This window comes from Lithobates pipiens, unplaced genomic scaffold (assembly GCF_037356315.1).
Source record: "Lithobates pipiens isolate NorthernLeopardFrog02 unplaced genomic scaffold, aLitPip1_a1.2 Scaffold_19, whole genome shotgun sequence".
Classification (NCBI taxonomy): Eukaryota; Metazoa; Chordata; class Amphibia; order Anura; family Ranidae; genus Lithobates; species Lithobates pipiens.
Window position 1 is genome coordinate 291,211,477 of NW_027507764.1, and position 20,272 is coordinate 291,231,748.

General features: G+C 42.9%; 1 protein-coding gene across 1 annotated transcript in view; it reads left to right on the forward strand.

The window, feature by feature from the left end:
• The window catches only part of ELP2 (elongator acetyltransferase complex subunit 2), a 373,658-nt gene that overhangs the window by 240,640 nt on the left and 112,746 nt on the right, over nucleotides 1-20,272 (forward strand). The window contains exon 13 of the mRNA XM_077492004.1: nucleotides 5,193-5,381. Within this exon, the coding sequence (XP_077348130.1) occupies nucleotides 5,193-5,381 (189 nt within the window). The remainder of the gene's footprint in view (nucleotides 1-5,192; nucleotides 5,382-20,272) is intronic.

Genomic DNA, 20,272 nt, shown 5'->3' on the forward strand with positions numbered 1-20,272 from the left:
CATGAAGTAGTGTTCGATGTCTGCTATGTATAGTGCCCATGGGGGTAATGATTTAGGCATGCTGTGCCACAAGGGAGGGTATTTGGGCACTGAAGTAAGGTTGATCGGTAATGTCAGCAAGACATTTCTGCTATCCAATGTCTTCCATTTTGTATATGTTGCTGAGCAAATGCTCTGCGGCTCAGGCATAGGATTTGGATTAGAAGATTAGGTACGCAGCAGGCTATAGATAATGGTCAGAGAAGGCTGTTAGAGCTATACTGCCTATGTGGGTGAAAACATGATCGCCAAAGAGTAATAGTCAGCCCAGGGATGGTCAGTGAGTGAATCTCTGGTATGCTCGTTAAGTAGGTGTACTCCTCTGCTTTGTATACATTTGAGATCCTCACAGGGCGTCAAAGGGTTATAATGCACCTGAGTACAATGTGAGACAGTAAAGGGAGTAATAAACCAGGTCTGAGGAAGAGGGTTGAACCCTCAAAACCTTTAGGCTTACCACACCACTGACTGAGAGCTGTGGACCTGGGAGTGGTTTTGTCTGTATTCCTTTACATTCCTGTACTTGTGATGCATTTTAAGTAGAATACCTTTTATGTATATAATTATGTTAGTAATGCACTAGGTCGGTGTGCCCTTTTTATTTTATTATTTCCAGCACTAGGAATGCAGCCTGTGTGGAGGTACAGTGGGGATCGAAAGTTTGGGCACCCCAGGTAAAAATGTATATTAATGTGCATAACGAAGCCAAGGAAAGATGGAAAGATATTGTGGCTTTGTTGCATGTGTGTTGGTCCCTATTTTCACCATGTTTCTAGGTTAAATGTCCTCAGGGTGCTCAATGTTCTTCCTAAAGTATCAGAATTTTAATCAAAGTGTCATTAAACCCCCATCATTGCATCATTATCAATAAATTCTGTATTACATGTTGTTTATACTCTGTCTCTATGGGGTTTGTTTTCTGTATTCTACAAAAGAAAAAGAAAACCTGGTTTATCCTGCTGTTCCCTTATCCTCCCTCCTTTCCATGTCCCCACTGCAGCTGAAGATTCTGCAGAACAGCTACTGGCAACTAGTGCACATGCTCAGTTTTTAGTGTGTTTCTATGCCGATCATTTCTTCCTTGATCACATCTGAACAGTCCATGTGACTATAGTCACACATGTGGGTGTATACGCTCTGGTAAATGACAACCCAAACGGCTAAACATAATGGAGGCTGTATATTTCATATCATTTAAAAATAATAAAGGTTTGACTTCAAATATATATTTTTATGAATAAACCATTTATTGCTCATGTATTTGTGCCTTGTATTTCAATGGCTGTTTTTAACATGTAATGTGCAGCAGAGGACTTGAAGCTCCTCCTGCCATTGTTTCCCTGCAGACAGGCTGGGAAAGAGTGTGTTATGTGATAGCTGTATGTTCATTTTAATAAAAAAAAAAATGACAGTGCCATATACATAAAATATATACAGAGAAAGATATACAGAAAGAGAAGATAATGTTCATTAAATAGTGTCTGTTTAGTATCATAAATCTTGGTCACTAGCCAGGCCATGCTCGCTATATTTAAAATTTTGCATTTTTTACACTTTGATTGCATCTGACAGTTACAATAATAAACAGATGCACAGTGGCATTGTTACTGCCAACACTACTTAATTTGGCAGTGAACTTGGTCATAGCTGACTTAGTGATAACCTGATTGGAAGTCACTCTGGTTTTCAATTGTTAAGTCTTAATTGATAAGAGGGGGGGGGGGGGGGGCAGCAAAAATGCATGGTTGAGCCACATTTTTGCCACCTGACAAATTTAAAAAGACCAAATTAAAAAAAAATGTAAATTATTTGTTTGATATTTTGTTAGAAAATTTTGCAATCAGGTATTTTTTCTCCTTTATTGATGTACGCTGATGAGGCGGCACTGATGGGCACTGATAGGTAGCAGTGATGGGCACTGGGTGGCAGTGATGGCCACTGATGGGTGGCAATAATGGGCATTGATAGGTGGCACTTATTGGCACCACTGGTGGGCATTGATAGATTGCATCTGACAGTTACAATAATAAACAGATGCACAGTGGCATTTTTACTGCCAACACTACTTAATTTGGCAGTGAACTTGGTCATAGCTGACTTAGTGATAACCTGATTGGAAGTCACTCTGGTTTTCAATTGTTAAGTCTTAATTGATAAGAGGGGGGGGGGGGCAGCAAAAATGCATGGTTGAGCTACATTTTTGCCACCTGACAAACCCCCCCCCCCCCCCCCCCCCCCCCGATGAAATAGGCAGCAGAGTGGAATGTTTACTTGCCACAGGTGCATGCTTCGCTTTGCGACAGTGACTACTTTGACCCAACATTCAGCGATTAGCAGGCGGCAAGCATTACACATGCAAGTCAATAGGAAAGAGCCACAAATGCCTTGAAATATCATGCAATGCATGCAGTTGTGGCATGATTGTTGGTAAAAATGGGGTTAAAAACAGATATTGGGCATCCCATAATTTCCTCACCCTTTGAGCTTCAGAGGCAAGGAAGATTTAGATGCATGTTTAAGCTGGGTTTGTGGGCTGGCACCCGTATAAAATGTTGCCAAGTAGTTAGTTATCAAAGGAAAGACATTTATTAACCACTTGCTTACTGGGCACTTAAACCTCCCTCCTGTCCAGACCAATTTTCAGCTTTCAGCGCTGATGTACTTTGAATGACAATTGCGCTGATATACAACACTGTACCCAAATGATTTTTTTCCCACAAATAGAGCTTTCGTTTGGTGGTATTTGATCACCTCTGCAGTTTTTATTTTTTGTTAAATTTAAAAAGACCAAATTAAGAAAAAATGTATATTATTTGTTTGATATTTTGTTATAAAATTTTGCAATCAGGTATTTTTTCTCCTTTATTGATGTACGCTGATGAGGTGGCACTGATGGGCACTGATAGGTAGCAGTGATGGGCACTGGGTGGCAGTGATGACCACTGATGGGTGGCAATGGGCATTGATAGGTGGCACTGATTGGCACCACTGGTGGGCATTGATAGATGGCACTCATGGGCATTGATAGGTGGTACTGGTGAGCACTGTGGACACTGGCAGGTGGCACTGGCGGGGAGTACTGGTGGCACAGATGAGGCAGAATTGCCTCCTCTTGGGGGCCGATGTCCCTTGCAGATAAGCTGGTGATCGGCTTTTTTTTCTCCTCGCGCTATCGGCGTGAGGAGAAAAAAAAAATACCAAGCTTTTGTTTACATCGTGTGATCAGCTGTCATGGACTGGCCCCTTACGCGGATCTGTGATCACCCGAGTCTGTGACTCGGTGATCACAGCGCGTGCCATGCGCACACAAAGGGGAGGCCTCTCGGAAATTCAGGTCCGCGACATGGCCATCATTCGGCTATAGCACGGATGCCAAGAGGTTAATATATCCTTTCACAGGGCATCATGCTGAAGAACGTTCAATAAAAGGATTGTGGGTGGGAAGATTTAATGTCTCAAAGGTCAATCTTTCTTTTAGACTATTGGCAATTTGTTTTTAAAAGCATAGAGCCTACATGTAAAATAGGGCATCTGCATGTCTCATTTCGCAACTCCCAAAAAATTGTGGAATTTAGGTGTTCTTCATAAAAGGGGATAATTACAACTGCAGATTATCCCACTTGTATATCAGTTTATGCTGGCATTTTAAGTCCTCAAGAAATGATAGGCAGTCAGTACATCAAGATTTATCCATTTTCAAATATACCATAGTTTGTAGACTATAACTTTCACACAGACTAAATAATATACACTCTTTCCAGTTATTTTTTTACCAAAGAAATGTAGCCGACTACATTTTAGCCTAAAGTTATTAAGAATGATTATTCCTTTGACATTTTTTGTAACAGAAATCAAGAAAAAGGCGTTTTTTTTCATAATTTTTGGTACATTTTATTTCTATCGCAAACAATTTTAAAAAAAACATTGGGGATTAAATATCACCAACAGAAAGCTCTAATTCTTTGAAAAAAATAGTATAAATTTAATTTGGGTACAGTGTTGCATGACCAGGCAATTTACAGTTAAAGTACGTTATTTGTAGATCTCTTCTCATTATGATCATTCTTTTGTAAACCGGCACTTAAGAGAAGTTTTTTCTGTGAGAATGCTAGCAATCTCGTCGGTGGATTATCGCTGCTTCGTAAACGGACACCTTAGTCCATCTGTAACAGCTGTGTGTTGCGATAGCCTGCCTAATTATCAAGATTTCCCAAGTTGGCCCATCCACTACACAGCAGTTTTTACCGAACCCCATGAAAGGCTGTGTGTATTTTGTGCAATCGCAATGTAATGTGCATGATCAAATTTAACCACTCCCAGCCCAAGGACGTCAGAGATCATTCAGATATCATCTTTTTTTGGCCAGCAATTCTGTGCACCGTAAGAACAATCATAGCGGCAGTTGAGCCACTTGATCATTCTTACTTCAACGGCCTCCGGTGCTTCCCCGGGCTCAATCGGCGAGTCATCGCCAGATGGTTCCCAGACATCTCTATGACCCTCGGAGGCCCTGGCACATGTAGGCTGGCAGATGTAAACAAAGTGGGGGCTCAGCTAGAAAGGCAGAGAAAGACCTGCCTAGCACTATTCCTATTACAAGGGATGGTTACATTCCTTGTAATAAGAATAAAACTGATAAAAAAATGTAAAGATAAAGTGTAAAAATAAAGGTAACATAAATAATAAAAAACATTTTAAGTGCCCCGTCCACATGTTCTGGGGCACAGAAGCGAACGCATATGCAAGTCGTGCCCACATATGTAAATGGCGTTCAAATCACACATGTGAGATATCACTATGTGTGTTGGAGCAAGAGCAACTGTGCAAAAAAATCCGGCTAACTTCACTGTTTCTTTTTTTTTTTTTTTTTTTTATTCATGAAAGCGTTTTGAAAAATTCCTGCGCAAATACCATGTGACGTAAAAAGTTGCAACAATCGCCATTTTATTCTCTAGTGTCTCTGCTAAAAAAAACATAATGTTTGGGAATTCTGGGTAAATTTTATTTTATTTCATTTTTATTTTATTTATTTAGGTCCAGTATAGAAGTGGTTAATGTGCAACATTTGATAGTCCATTTTTAGTTTGGGTGTTTTTTTTTTTTTGTTTATTATATGTGTATTATACTAAAAAACAATGACTTTGTTTTAACAGATAACCTGGCATGAAATTGCACGCCCGCAGATTCATGGCTATGACATGCAGTGTATTGCCATGATCGGAAGATTTCAGTTTGTGTCTGGAGCAGATGAGAAAGTTCTCAGAGTATTTGCTGCACCAAGGAACTTCATTGAGAACTTCAGTAAAATTTCTAACATTTCAATGGAAAATCTTCTTGCAAATGTACGTGAGTAACCAAATAACATTTGATAACTAGAGAGCTTTAGAAGAAAACTATTCTAAACCTGTTTCCTAGACCTCTATAATTAAGCCTATACCCCTGTAGCTTCATTGCTGTAATGTTCTTTAGATCTGAAAGATCTTTGCTTTGTGTTTAGTTTGTTTCCTAGACATTCTTACATTGATCACTGTATAATTGGTAATATATATTTTTTTTATTTGCTGTATTACTGTTGGTCCAAGGAGAATCTTTCGTTTAAATTTTTATTATCAAGTGACAGAAAATGTACACAGTACGTTACAGTCAAAATTCCAATGTTACAATGGATATATAACAAAATGACCATGTTAGTGCCACACGTTCTTTATAAAACAATTGCAAGGAAAAAATACGGACGTGTCTCTCTAATCAAGGCAGAGAGTAATTGCGTAATAAAACAGTCAGAAACCCAAACTATCCGTAGTCCCCGGGGTTGGAGAGATAGGTTACTCCCAATAGAAAAAAACATACTGTACAGGGGAGTACAGGTACTGCGAGAGCAGAATTTTCAGGTATAGGAAAGAAAAAGGAAAAAAGAGCAGGTAGACTGGAAATAAGGATAGGAGTAAAAGGGGAAAAGGGAGAGGAAAGAAGAGAGAAAGGCATAGGAGAAAAGAAGGAAAATTGGTCAATCGGCCCGCACGTACCCAGGCCGCCATGCGTTGGAGGTGGTCTTATCTTAAAGAGTAGCTCAGGGTTCTAAGAGGTTGGGATCTAAATCAGGGGGCAGAAAATGTCGAATCCATGGTTGCCAAACCCTATGGAATTGGGGCATACGGTCTAAAACTTTTGCTTCAATCTTGCAATGGATCATGGCCTGTGTGAACCTGTTCTTAAGTTCCGCTACAGGGAGTGTCGGGGTCTTCCAGGCTCTAGCAATCATTTGTTTAGCCGCTGTGGTTAGCTGGAGAAATAGGGATAGCTGACTTCGAGTACAATTTCGGGGGGCGTGAGGTTAAGTAGGGCCAAAGTCGGGTCAGGTGACAAGGGGTCCCCCAAGAGTACTGACGTCATCTGGAACGTCGTTGCCCAAAACTGTTGGACAACCCGGCACGTCCACCAGATATGGAGATGAGTGCCTGCTTCACTACAACCCTCTATTCTTGCCGGGACCAGGTACCACCGCATGAGAACTTTAAAATTTGCTTCTGAGGCAATAACGTTTTGGGAGGCTTTACTTGTGTTGGCCCAGATCATAGTCCATGAATCAGCATCTAGTTCTATATTGAGGTCTGCGGACCATCTGGTGGCGTAAGGTGGGAGGGGTGCGGGGGGAATATAATAGAGAGATAATACCAGGGGCGTGTGGGTCAGTATCACATATTTTCTCGTAGGTTGACATGTAGTCATGTGCGTTATCGGGTTTGGGTAACGAATTAACAAAATGGGCAATTTGTAGGTAGCGGAAACATTCCCCATTGGTAATGTGAGATTGGGCTTGTAAAATGGGGAAAGCCTTGATCCGTCCATTATTCGTTAAGGTACAAATTCGGTCCAGGCCTACCCGAGACCACGCCGCGAACCGGCCTGGCTCGGAGAAGGCCGGGGCGAATGATGGGTGCCCAAAAATGGAGAGTAAAGGTAGGTGCTGAGATTTGAGCCGAAAGGACTTGTGGGTCATGTCCCAGACTCTGAGGGAGTGTAACGTAACCAGATTGGTGGGTTTGCCTCTGTGTGGGGGAGAGCCATAGGAGATTAGATATGGTTATAGGGTGAGCGTCCACGGCCTCTAGACTAACCCATAGCGGTATTTCCGTTTTCGCATGATATAAGGTGAGTTGAGCCAGCTGAGCTGCATAATAGTAATAGCGAAAATTGGGCACACCTAGACCGCCCTGCCCTTTGTGACGATAAAGAGTAGATTTAGAGACCCTGGGTCTAGTAGCTCCCCAAATATATTTAAATACTTTACCCTGCACAAGGCGGTGGAAATAGGGTGGGATTTGGATCGGGAGGACCCGATATAAATAAAGTAGTTTAGGCAGCAGTGTCATTTTGACTGCAGCTATTCGACCTAGCCACGAAACACAGAGCGGCTGCCAGGCGGCCAAAAGGTTAGTCATCTTCCGCAATAGAGGGAGATGGTTGTATTGGAAAAGGTACGAGGGGTCTTTCGTTAAGTGGATACCTAGGTATGGGATGGAGGATGTGGACCATTGGAAGGAAAAATTATTACGGAGGAGACTAAGCACATCTCCCGGCAGAGAGACGTCAAGGGCCCTAGACTTGGCTTGATTGACTTCCAAACCTGAAATTTCGGTAAATTTTTCCAGCAATTTGCATAGGTTGGGCAAAGTGGTATGCGGAGCCGTAACGAACAGAAGGGCATCATCTGCAAACATACATATCTTATGGGTTGTATTCGCTATTTCCAATCCCCTGATGCTTGGATCAGCTCTAATTAGTGCAGCCAGAGGCTCAATAGCTAACGCAAACAGGGGGGAGAGGGGGCAACCCTGTCTTGTTCCTCGTTGGATAGGAAAATATTCAGATCTGTGAACCGCGTACCTCACGTATGCACGAGGTTGGGTGTACAGGGCCTCAATCCAGCTAAGGAAGTGAGGACCAAACCCCCAGTGACATAGTATATACTGGAGGTAGGGCCACGATACTGTGTCGAATGCTTTGCGTATGTCCAACGAGAGCAAGTGCATGGGAATTTTGCGGGCTCTAGCAATATGTTGCAACAGAACAAACCTCCGAACGTTATCGCTGGCCTGTCTCCTAGGGATGAACCCCACCTGATCTTTATGCACCAACTTCCCTATTAGTGGGTTCAGGCGAAGCGCCAGCACTTTAGCTAAAATTTTGACATCGGTGTTGAGTAATGATATTGGTCTAAAGTTGGACCATAAAGTGCAATCTGAGTTCGGTTTAGGGATCATCGTTATAATGGCCGTTAACGCATCCCTGCCAAAGGAATGCTGCCGAAGGAGGGAATTAAAGGAGCTAGTGAGAAGAGGAGAGAGTATGTAAGCAAATTTCTTATAATAAGTCGCCGGCAGCCCATCTGGGCCGGGCCTTTTATGAGGCTTGAGGGATTTGATAGCTGCAAGAACTTCTATATTGGAAATAGGTGCTTCGATTGACTCGCGGTCTGTGGCTGAGAGATGAGGAAGGGTTGTCCTATGGAGGAGAGAGTCAGCTCGAGCGCTAGAGAAAGGGGTGCCGGGTTCATACAGTTTAGCCAACCGGGTACTAAATTCTGATAGGATTTTAATAGGGTTACTAGTCAGACCGCCCTCTGCTAACCGAAGTTTAATGGGTTTGAAGGATCTTTCAGGTTGCCGTAATCGCATAGCAAGGAAGGTATCAGGTTTATTTGCTTTGGAGTAGACTGTATGGGCCGATTTTCGGATTGTCTTATCTGCTTCTTGAGCTAGCAAAAGATCTAAGGCTAGTTTGGTTTTGTCTAGAGCAACTTTGTTGGCCTCTGAGGGGACGGATTGAAATTGGAGAAAATTACGTTGAAAATCACCTTCAAGTTGAAGTAGCTGGGCTTGTCTAATTCTTTTGAGATGGGATGATACCGAGATGCAGGTGCCTCGAATAACTGGTTTGTGGGCCTCCCAGAGTAGAGTAGGGGATATGCCTGGTGTGCTATTGTTGGATACATAGTCATTAAGAGCTATTTGGATGTCTAAGCAATAAGATTGGTTAGAAAGAAGAGTTTCACTCAAACACCAAGTTCTGTCGTGAGTTTCGTGAGATAATGGAGGATACTGTCGTAAGCAGTGCGCAGTGATCTGACCAGGTTATCGGGTGAATGTGAGAGTGGGAGCCGCAGTTATCGGGATAAAGATGTGGTCTATTCTCGAGAAGGATTTATGTGGGTTCGAATAAAAAGTAAAATTTTTCTTGAGGGGATTACATTCCCTCCATGTGTCGATAAGCGCTGCGTGTGCGAGCTGAGCACACAGTCGTTTCGAGAGAGAAAGGTGTTCTGGTGCATATGGGGTCCTGTCTAAGTGCGGATGCAAAGCTAAATTGGTATCCCCACATATGAATAATGCTTCTTTAGCATGTGTTTTGATTATCTGTAGTAAATGCGAAAAAAAGGGGTTAGGATTAGTGTTGGGGGCATAGGAGGACACGAAAGTAACCTCCATGTCCTGCATATGTCCAGTGACTAATAAATAACGGCCCCCAGGGTCTCTGATTTCAGATTTTAAGGAGAACAATAGTGAGTGATGGAAGGCTAAAAGGACTCCCCTATGCTTTGTGGTGGAAGAAGCGGTATAGACTTGGGGAAATTTAGCATTAAAAAATGTTGGTGTGGCGTTGGCGGCAAAATTAGTTTCTTGTAGAGCAACTACTTTAGCTTTCAGTGAGAGAAAAGTTCTAAAAGCTTTGACTCGTTTATTAGGGGAATTAAGCCCTTTCACATTTAGGGTCAAAATGTTCAAGGGGGCCATAGGGAATTACGTAAGGGAGCAAACGATAGCGGCTCCAGGACCGCGCGGACCGACCGACCAAGGTGAAAGAAAAGAATAGAAGAGAAAAGGTGGAGAGAGATTGAGATTAGAAAAGAGAGCAAAGAGAAGTAGTAGTGGAGAGAAAAGATGAAAAACGTTGCACGGAGCGGAATAATACGGACCGTCCAATCGGGGTGCGACTACCAACCCGTCAACTAGCCAGTCAACCGGTGGTCGCATCATCGTGGGGGGAGCAGTGACAGCTCACCGCTGCGAACCAGACAAGTACACATAAACATTTGCTATCAGTATGTATCTGCTATAAAATAACACGATTCCCAAATAAACTAGATCTAGCATATCTCAAAAGAAAGATAGCAAAACGTTAGGGATACCAAATAGGGGATATGTTGATCTTGTTGGGAATAAACGGAGTTTGAGGGGTAATGGAAAATCAAATAAAAAGACAGGGGGGTAAAGGGCAAGGATAAGGATAGGGAAAGGTAAGGTGTGGGGGGGGGAGAAAATAGGAGGGAGGATGGATTAGGGCAAAGATAGAATGACTATGGGTAAAGATATAAATGCATATAGCATAGGTATCCTAATCTAATGCTATTTTGCGACCAGCTAGCTCTCAAGGCGAGATTTGGCACCGAGTTGGCAACATGCTAGTTCGGGCCAAATTGCCAGTTCTTGTGAAAACTGCTAGAATAACACAAATATAAGACTTTGATTGTATTGGTAGGATTAATAACCAACGTTCAGTTGTAACACACAAAATGACCTAAACAGCTGGTGATATACTGGCTCAATATAGTCGAGAAGGAAGGGAATCAAGAGAGAAGCGAGGTAAGTGGTAGTGAGGGATCAGAGTGTAAAGACAGACAATAAAAGTTACTTTACCATCAGTTAACCTATAGAGAAGCGCATCACAGAATAATATTGGACACCAGGTTGGAGACATGCAACAGTAATGACGCAAAAATATATATATAAGAGTGAGGGTTAGTTAGCTACCAGTGTATAGCTACAAAAAAAAAAAAAGGGGGGGGGGGAGTCGTCTCATAATAAAAAGTCAAGGATCCCCAAGAAAAATTGGAACATCCAGGGAGTGCCATGCTCAGTGTCCAACAGGGACAGTATGGTTAGGTTCATGGCGATAAGTAGCTCAATTCCCGGGGCAAGCCAGGGTACGGCTAGGAGGACGTGGGAAAGAAAATAAGTAACTGGACAAAGAAGTTCAGCAAGGTATAAATACTTTGGGGCTGGAAAAGCCCAAACTGGATGGACGTCTAGGTGTGCCGCGTCGAATCGAGGATGGGCCCAAGAGATCATGTTGACTTCTCCTTGGAGTGGCTACGTACGGGTGAGGTGCAACCCTTGCAGGGGTTCGAGGCATCACGGCGTCGGCTGAAATAGGTGGGGCTGATGGAGCTAGCTGGAGGTTTTCCAAGAGCGTCTGGAGGGTCGCTGGTGTCGAGCAGGTGTGTTGTTGCCCCTGATACGAGAAATAGAGGGCAAATGGAAACCGCCAAGCATATTTGATTTGGTGTTGCTGGAGAATTTGTAATTGTGGCTTCATGGAACGTCGCTTCGCTATGGTTAGCGGGGCCAAGTCTGTATATAGCTGGTATGCGTGTCCTTGAAACTGGAGGTCATTTTTATTGCGGGCTGCAGCTATGAGCTGTTCTTTTGTTCGGAAGTAATGAATTTTAATGATTATATCCCATGCAGGACCGTCAGCTTGGCGTCTAGTGAGTGCCCTGTGGATTCGATCGAATTCCAATCTTTCGATCGGTATGGAGGGAGACAGTTCTTGGAACAGGGCTGTCGAAAAAGATTGGAGATCATCTATTGATTCGGGGATCCCCCTCAGGCGCAGATTCAACCTCCGAGAACGATTCTCCGCGTCCTCGAGACGGGAGAGTAGAGCGGCATTCTCTTCCCTAAGGGCCTCCTGCTCTTGTGCCAATTCGCGCAGGCTGAGTTCAGTGTTGTTGGCCCTAGTTTCTAGGTCGGCTGTGCGCTGGCCTAGTTCACGTATCTCACGGGTCAGTCGATCAGTTATCTGGTCAGATGTAGCTTTTAGGGCTTTTTTGAGCATCAGGTCCATATGTGCTAAGAAGTCAGCCTGTGACATACCTGAGGCTTGTATTGTAGGAGAAGCCAGAGGCTCCAGCCCTTCTCCGTCTTCTTTGCCGCTGCTTCCATGGTTCTGGGGAAGGCTGAGCTGCTGTGAGGCAGTAAGGGCTTTCGCCGCCATCTTGGAGGAAGCGCGTGCTAGGGCTTCTTTGATAGGTTTCGACTTCTGCTTCCCTCTTTGTCCCGTTAGAACCATCCCGGGAGGTGGGCGGTTTAATGCCCGAGGTTTTCCGCTAGGTGTGGAACCGGTTGCAATATTATGAATGATGTAAAGATCCCGGTATCGCAGCGGTGAGTACGGAGCTCTAGTGGATTGCGTCCGCCATGATGAGCTCTGCGCATGCGCCCCCCTGGTCCAAGGAGAATCTTAATCTGGACTTGACAATCCACCGTTAATTGTGTGTCCACCGTGAAATCAAGTGGGTTAATAAGGGTGCCTTGTGTACATTAGTTCAAAATTGCTTGCTTAACCTACTATGCTGTAGGTTAAAAGGCAATGCTTGGTTAGTTTGTGTGACAAGCCTTCCTTTAATATTTACGCATAGGAATGTACATGTCTCAGGAAGTGATTCAAGTAAAGATTGGATGGGGGTGGGGTGACAGATATTCTGTGCCTTTTAACTCCTACTAAAGAAATATAGCTTCAGGTAAGACCTTTGCAGAGGAAATTACAGCAGCTGCAATTTCTGACATTGTCTCAAGAATACTAGTTGCCTGGCTGTCTGGATTTTCAGTGCTTTCTAGCCTGCAGAACAGGGTCAGTGTAAAGTCAGCATTCCTGGTCTACAAACTTGTATCGGGTAGAAAAAAAGACCGTAAAGGTGTTGTTTTAATCGTGCCCTTAAACACATCTTGTAGCAAATTGAAAGGTCATCTTATACAGTTGTGCTCATAAGTTTGCATACCCTGGCAGAATTTATGATTTCTTAGCCATTTTTCAGAGAATATGAATAACACAAACACGTTTCTTTCACTCATGCTAAGTGTTTGGCTGAAGCCATTTATTATTAATCAACTGTGTTTTACTCTTTTTTTAATCATAATGACAACACAAACTACCCTGTTTAAAAGTTTACATACCCTGGTGATTTTGGCCCGATAACATGCACACAAGTTAACACAGGGGGGTTTGAATGGCTATAAAAGGTAACCATCCTAACCTGTGATCTGATCTGTTTTCTTCTAATTAGTGTGTGTGTATATATGTGTGTGTGTGTGTGTGTGTGTGTCTATATATATATATATATATATATATATATATATATATATATATATATATATATATATATATATATAATGGCCGGGTTCACACTGGTACGACAAACGCTTCGACATTGGGAGCTCATGTCGCATTACATGTGAAAATCAATGTTTCCTTATGAGAGCCATCTTAATGTGGTCCGACAAGTCGGTCCAACTTTGAAAATGCTCCCTACACTACTTTGGTCCGACTTTGATTCTACTTCAGCCCATTAAATGTCACTGAAGTCAGATCACAAGTCAAGTGGCAAAGTCGGATCAGTCAAGACGGCGATCTGACTTTGGCACGCGACTTGTGCTCTGATGATTTTGAATGAGAACTCCACATCAAATAAAAAAAAAAAAAATGACATGGGTTCGCGCTGGGTCAGCCACAACCATGCTCCAGGGGGCGGCCGGTGGGTGTAATGCCCCTGGGCACACATATGACCGGGCTACTGATGTCTGCGTCACAGTGTGCCGGGCCAGCAGCCACCCCATACTGATCGGAGAGTGGTTGTGATGGAATGTTCCCCAGCTCTTCAGGACTGGTAAGAACAGCTCTCCCTGCCTTGGTGGGGCTGAGCAGCTGGGCATTCCCTTGGAGGTCGATTTGGGGGTCCCTTACCTCCCTCTCTTCTCTGCCTGTCCCTATCTTCCCTCCCCCCTTCACCAAGGGGGGTGCTGCATGGGTTGCTGAGTGATGTGTGTACCATAGACAGGGGCTCTCTGGGGGGGGGGGGGCTCTCATCTGGGGTGGGGACTGAGCTGGGTAGCTGTGCCCTGGATGTCTGTAGGTCTCTCCCCTGGTGTCTGGAGGCTTTGTCTGCTGATCACAGTAACGCTGTTTACCGTCATTTTCTCTGCCTGTTTTAACTGTCCCTCATTGTATACAGCATTCGGTGCCCATTTATGGTGTGACCAGGGAGCAGCATGCTCTGACTCCATTTTACTAGTTCGGCAGCCATTTTCCCTGTGATTATGTCCTTTATACTAGACGCTCGGCGGCCATTTTGTTGACGTCTGAACACGTTTTTCATATTCAGCGCTGTACAGTGGGGCTCAGCAAAGCGCGTTTTTCTCACATAAGCATCTGGGAGCTGACACAGGCACACCTAGCTGGGGCCCTCCATTCCTTGGACGTGGTCCGGGCTCTGAGGGTGTATTTGTCTGCTATGGCTTCCGTTTCAGAAGTCAGAATCCTTGTTTGTTTCAGTGGCTGGTCCGAAAAAAGGCATGACGGTCTCGTCGGCCACCATTTCCAGGTGGATCAGACAAATTGTAGTACAGGCCTATGCCTTGAAGGGGAAGGTGCCCCCCTTTACGGTCACGGTCCACTCCACCAGGGCAATTGGAACATCTTGGGCCTTCCGACATCAAGCGTCTATCGCTCACACCTTTACAAAATTCTGCAAGGTAGATGTCGGTGCATCGGCTGATGCCTGTTTTGGCCGCAAAGTTTAGAAGGCGGCTGTGTAATTTGCAATTGCACTAAAACAAATTTATTGGTGATAAACACAGAATCTTTTAGTAAATGCACTGTTGCATTTGTTACCACAAGTTTTGAGGCGGTTTGTAAGGTAGTGACTCCCAGATTGAGGAGCACTCTGTTTTTTTTGTGGGAAAAAAGTTATTTGCTGTTCCCACATTTTTTTTTTTTTTTTTTTTTTAGTTTTTTTTTGTGGGTGAAGTTTTATACTGGTTCCCACATGCCATTGTGGGTAAAGTTTTATGCTGTTTCCCACCCCTCGTTTTGGCACTGCTTGGGGGACGTCCCAATGGTCTAAGAAAGGAGCTGTGTCAGTTGGTGAACGTAAGAGAAAATAGAATTTTTTGTACTCACCCTAAAATCCTTTTCTCTGTAGTTCACCGACTGACACAGCACCCTCCCCTCCTATTTTTTACATTATACTGCTTGCTGTCGTACTGAAGCTGCAGGAGTCAGGCTGGGGGGTTGTTACCTAAGGGACTGCCCCTTGGGAGGAACTAGAAAGTTCTAGTTTTGCTATAACATGTTCTGCCTAGTCCTCTCCTGAAGGGGACATAATAACCCAATGGTCTAAGAAAGGAGCTCTGTCAGTCAGTGAACTACAGAGAAAATGATTTTATGGTGAGTACAAAAAATTATATTTTTAATATTTTCAAAATACAAAAAATTGATATGATAAAATCTTGATTTTGATTTACTGCTTCTTTTAGCGGTCTCCTAGTTCTCCTAGTGCACTTGTAGTGCCAAGTTGTTTTTCCATTATTTAAATAACGCCCATTGTCTCTGTAAACACTAACTTAATACAACAAAAGTGGTATTGAGCATTGAAAGAAGAAGCCACACATTCTTGAGTAGAAAGCCTTTTACGCCATGCACGTGTGTTATAAAACATTTTGGGGTAAAAAAAATATTGTTTTTTTTAAAAGTTTTACCGTGATTTCTTTTTTTAAATTATAAACAGGCATGCTTGCAAACATAACATACACAACTCTGGAACTTACAAAGTTCAACATAGTAATAATGAAGGCAATAGCAGACATTATAGTGTCAAAAGTGTCTTGATCTTGCCTTCATCAGATGGGGTGATGTCACCCCTGTAAAAGCCAAATTTAGAAGATGCACACAAATTGGGAGTCAAACTGGGGATTTCCCTCCTGATCCCATGCCTAATGTCAACATGTGCTCTCTGCCATCATGGGGGATCAATGGATGTGTTTTGGGGGTGCAACCACTTCCTCTCACCTACTAGAGTTGGGTTTGTGGTTGCACCCACAAAACGCATACATTGAAATCCCCTGATGGCAGATAGTAAATGTTAGCACACTGTGTGCATCTTCCAAATTTGGCTTTTAAACTGTATTAAAAGTTTTTCGTTGAATATTCTTAAAAAAAAAAAGAAAAGCTGTACCAATTTTTGGATTTAGATGCATCAGTCATGTTCATTTTTTGTTCTCCTTGGTTTTTTCCTTTATGAAGTCTAAATCCCGACAACACACAATTATGTCCTGGATTATTATTTGTGCACTTTCAGTGGTGAAATGAGGAGATTTTGTCCACAACATGCACATCGCCTAAAATAAAAAAAACACACCATGTATTATAAATGTGCAGGCATCCATATATTACCTGAATATGTGGTGTCAGACACTGGCCTGTTGTGCTGACAAATTCAACCACTTCTTCCACCTCTCCTTCCTCCACATCCTGAGGTTGTTGTGTCCTCTGCTCCCCTTCTTTCAGAGGTGGGGGGTCCCTGGTGTCCTCCAACATCCTGAGTCTTTTCTCCCCTATGAGAATGAAACAAAAGGTATATATACTTGGCACGCAGATATTTGAGGCCAAAAATAGGAATATGAAACATTGCTTGGAAGTGGGGTACAGTTGTCTGTTTTGGCATAGTTCCAAGCTGAAGACATGATTTTTTTTCCTTTAACAAAGCTGGAAAACGTACCTTTTGTGGCAAGTTTCACACCTGGAGACACCCCAAGTATCCATTGGAGCACCTGTGTGAGACACCTTTAAAAAGTTCTGGTGTCCCACACTAGTGCTCCTGAATCCAGATGTGTCAGCACATCTAGACAACAATGTCCTAAACTTCTTTAAATACAAATTAGCATGACCAAATGTAGTTAACCCTGTACCTGCCAAAAACGTATTTAGTTGTCAATGTTTCATATGACCGATTACTCTGCCCACGAACATGAAAGTAGCCATTTTAAACTGTACAAGAGTAAAGAAAAGCACATGGAGAAGCATGCCAGGAATAATAATAGGAACACACGACAACTACTTACTTTTTAGAAGAACTCTCTTGATCCTTCTGTACCAATCCGGCTCCCTCAATTTCAGGTCTGACCAGCGTTACCTCAATTGCTCCTTGGATCGTCGTGCCCCAAAATTCCGCTGCAGACTCTTCACAACTTTAGTCATGATCTTGGCCTGTCTCGCATTTGTGTTTAGGTACAGTCCATACTTCCCATTATAGTCCGCCCTCTTCAAGATTTCCAACATCTCACCAAAGGATATGTTAAATCTTAACCTTAAATCTCCTCCGGGATCGTGACGTTTCTTGCTCTGGGCTTTCCTCCTCGTTACTGCTATTAAGCACCTGCTCCGCCATGTTCCTCTCCCACTGCAATGAAAAAGAAGGGGTGGGGAATATTCTAGAAAGAGCGTCAGGCGTCAGGGGCCTGGCGATGCAGATGGAGTTTCGCACAAGCGCAGTGTATATAAAATTAACACGTGTATGTTCTGTGTGCGGAGGAAAGATGACGAACGTTCTAACAAAGGTAACATTTTAACTTGGGACATCAGTGGCCTATACTGATTCTAGATTGAGGCCTTTATTGGGATAAGATTAGGAGAGTTTAGCCTGATATTAGTGTTTTGGTCTTGTGTTTTGTCTTTCAAACAATTAAACAATTCAAAGACCCTGAATTCATGGGCCAATTCATCGACAAATACAGGGATATGTGAAATTTGTGGGAGGTTAAAAACCCCTTATATCGCAATGAACCAGCTAGGAAGTCATCGCTGGAGAAACTGCTGAAACTTGTGAAGACACAGGTCCCTGATGCAGACATCAAGTGTGTGTAGAAGAAAATTGGTAGCTTGAGAAGCACGTATAGGAGGGAGCTTAATAAGTTCCAGGCTTCTTTGAGATCAGGAGCAGCAACAGAGGATGTATATGTTTGCAGTCTGTGGTACTACAACAGGATTTGGTTTCTGGAAGGCCAGGTTGAAGGCAGGGAATCCCTTTCTACACTTCCATCAACCCTTCCCTCAACCCCAGCTAAGGCTTTTGATGACCAACCTGGGCCTTCCTGGAAGAAGTTGAGGAGCCCAGCTGGAGCCAGGTATAGTATTTTTTAAAATATTTATTGTCTGAAAATAATTGTTAACTAGATGTTATTATTTCTAACAAATTAATAATTGAACAAAAAGTGTTTGACATATCAGTAGACAATAGGGGCCAAAAATGAATGTGACAAGAATGAAAAATGCTGGGGTCAGAATGATAGTCTTTTCTATTTGGTAACATTCAATTTGCAACAGTCATGAGCTGAAAATTGTGTGTGATTGAAGCAAAAACTAAAACTATGTCCCTTTTTCATAAACGGGGAAGACCTTAGCCAGGACGAGGCTCTGGAATGTGTCAGCCAGGAGTTGGCATAGCCCGGTAGCCTCACTCAATCCCAGGTGCCTTACCTCCACCTTACAACAAAAAGGGCCAGGAAGGGGAGTGACGTGGAGGAGGCAGCACTGGGCCTCATTAAGGAGGATAATACGACCTTAAACCCCCCCCCCCCCCCCCCTCTGAAGAGGCCTATGGCTGCTATATAGCTGCAAAATTGCAGAAAATGGAGGAGGGACAACGCCTCATGTGTGAGAAAATTATTTTTTATTATGAGGCCATTCATAAGGGGCTGAGGGGCCAAATGAGTGATAACATGCACCTATGTGCGCTTGCCCATCCTCCTCCTCCTGCCACAAGTCCGCCTCCAGAGCCACAGACTTCGAGGAAAGCTGCAGGGAAGAGAAGAAAATGATGGCCTGAGTTGAGTCTGGTCTGACAAAAGACACAGGCTGTTATAGTACCACAGCCTGGGGACATATGTCATCTGCTGCTGTTCCTGATCTCTGGGGGTCCTGGACCACAATATGCTCCCTATTCTATGGACTTCTCAAGCTACCAATTTTGATTTTCAAATAGTTGATGTGTACCCTGGGGTAGAAAGTTTTTGCAAATTGCAGCAATGCCTTCCTCTTTATTTTGTTCTCAGACAGAATTAATAGATTTTTTTTTATATGAAAATACTTGGCTACGTGTTTTTCTTCAAATAGGACAGTTTGTGAGTAGACAGGTACATTTCAAAAATTCAATGTCTAACAAGGGACACCAACCAACTTCATTGAGGTTAAAAAATACAAGATAATAATGTTGTTGTGGAAACTTGACACACAAAAACAACAAAAAAAATTATGGAGCTCACTATAAAATATTTAAAATATAATCCCAAAAAAAGAGTTGATTAAAAAAAAATAAAAATAAAATAATTGTAAACATTATTATGGAGATCTGGCTTTAAAAACAAAAAGGAAGTTTGTGAGAACTCTGTGTGAATATGAGCATCAAAACAACTTCATTCTTCTACTAGCATTATAAAGAAGAAGAGAATGTGCTGCATTAAACTATTGAAAAAATTGCAGCATGATGAATGTGCTGTGTCCATTACCAGTATTCTGAGCATGCGTGATTTTTTTGCGTGTCAGAATTGCATACTAACGCATTGTCAGATAGGAAATTTTTCCGACCGAAAAATAGAGGACCTTCTCTCAATCTTTTGTTGGTGGGAACTCCGCCAGCAAAAGTCTGATGGAGCATACATACGGTCTAATTTTCCTACCAAAACTTCACATCAGACTTTTCCTGGCGGGATTTACGATCGTGTGTACGCAACTTAAATCAAGAAGTGGAAAATGAGGGGTTCTGTTGAAACCAAACCACGGTCAGGTAGATCAACTAAAATTTCAGCCACAATTGCCAGGAAAATCGTTTGGGATGCAAAAAAACAAAACAGATAACTTCAGGTGAAATACAGGACTCTTTGAAAATATGTGTGTGGCTGTTTCAAGATGCACAATATGGAGGCACATGAAGAAAGATTGGCTGCATGGTCAAGTCGCCAGAAGAAAGCCATTACTACGCAAATCCCACAAAGCATCCCACTTACAATATGCCAAACGGCACAGAGACAAGCCTCAAACCTTCTGGCACAAAGTAATTTGGAATGATGAGACCAAAATTTTGCTTTTTGGCCACAACCATAAACACTACATTTGGAGAGGAGTCAACAATGCCTATGATGAAAGGTACACCATTCCTACTGTGAAACTCGGAGGTTGATCGCTGATGTTTTGGGGATGTGTGAGATACAAAGGCACAGGGAATTTGGTTGAAAATTGATGGCAAGATGAATGCAGTATGTTATCAAAAAATACTGGAGAAACATTTGCACATCAGCCAGGAAGCTGTGCATGGGACGTACTTGGACATTCCAACATAACA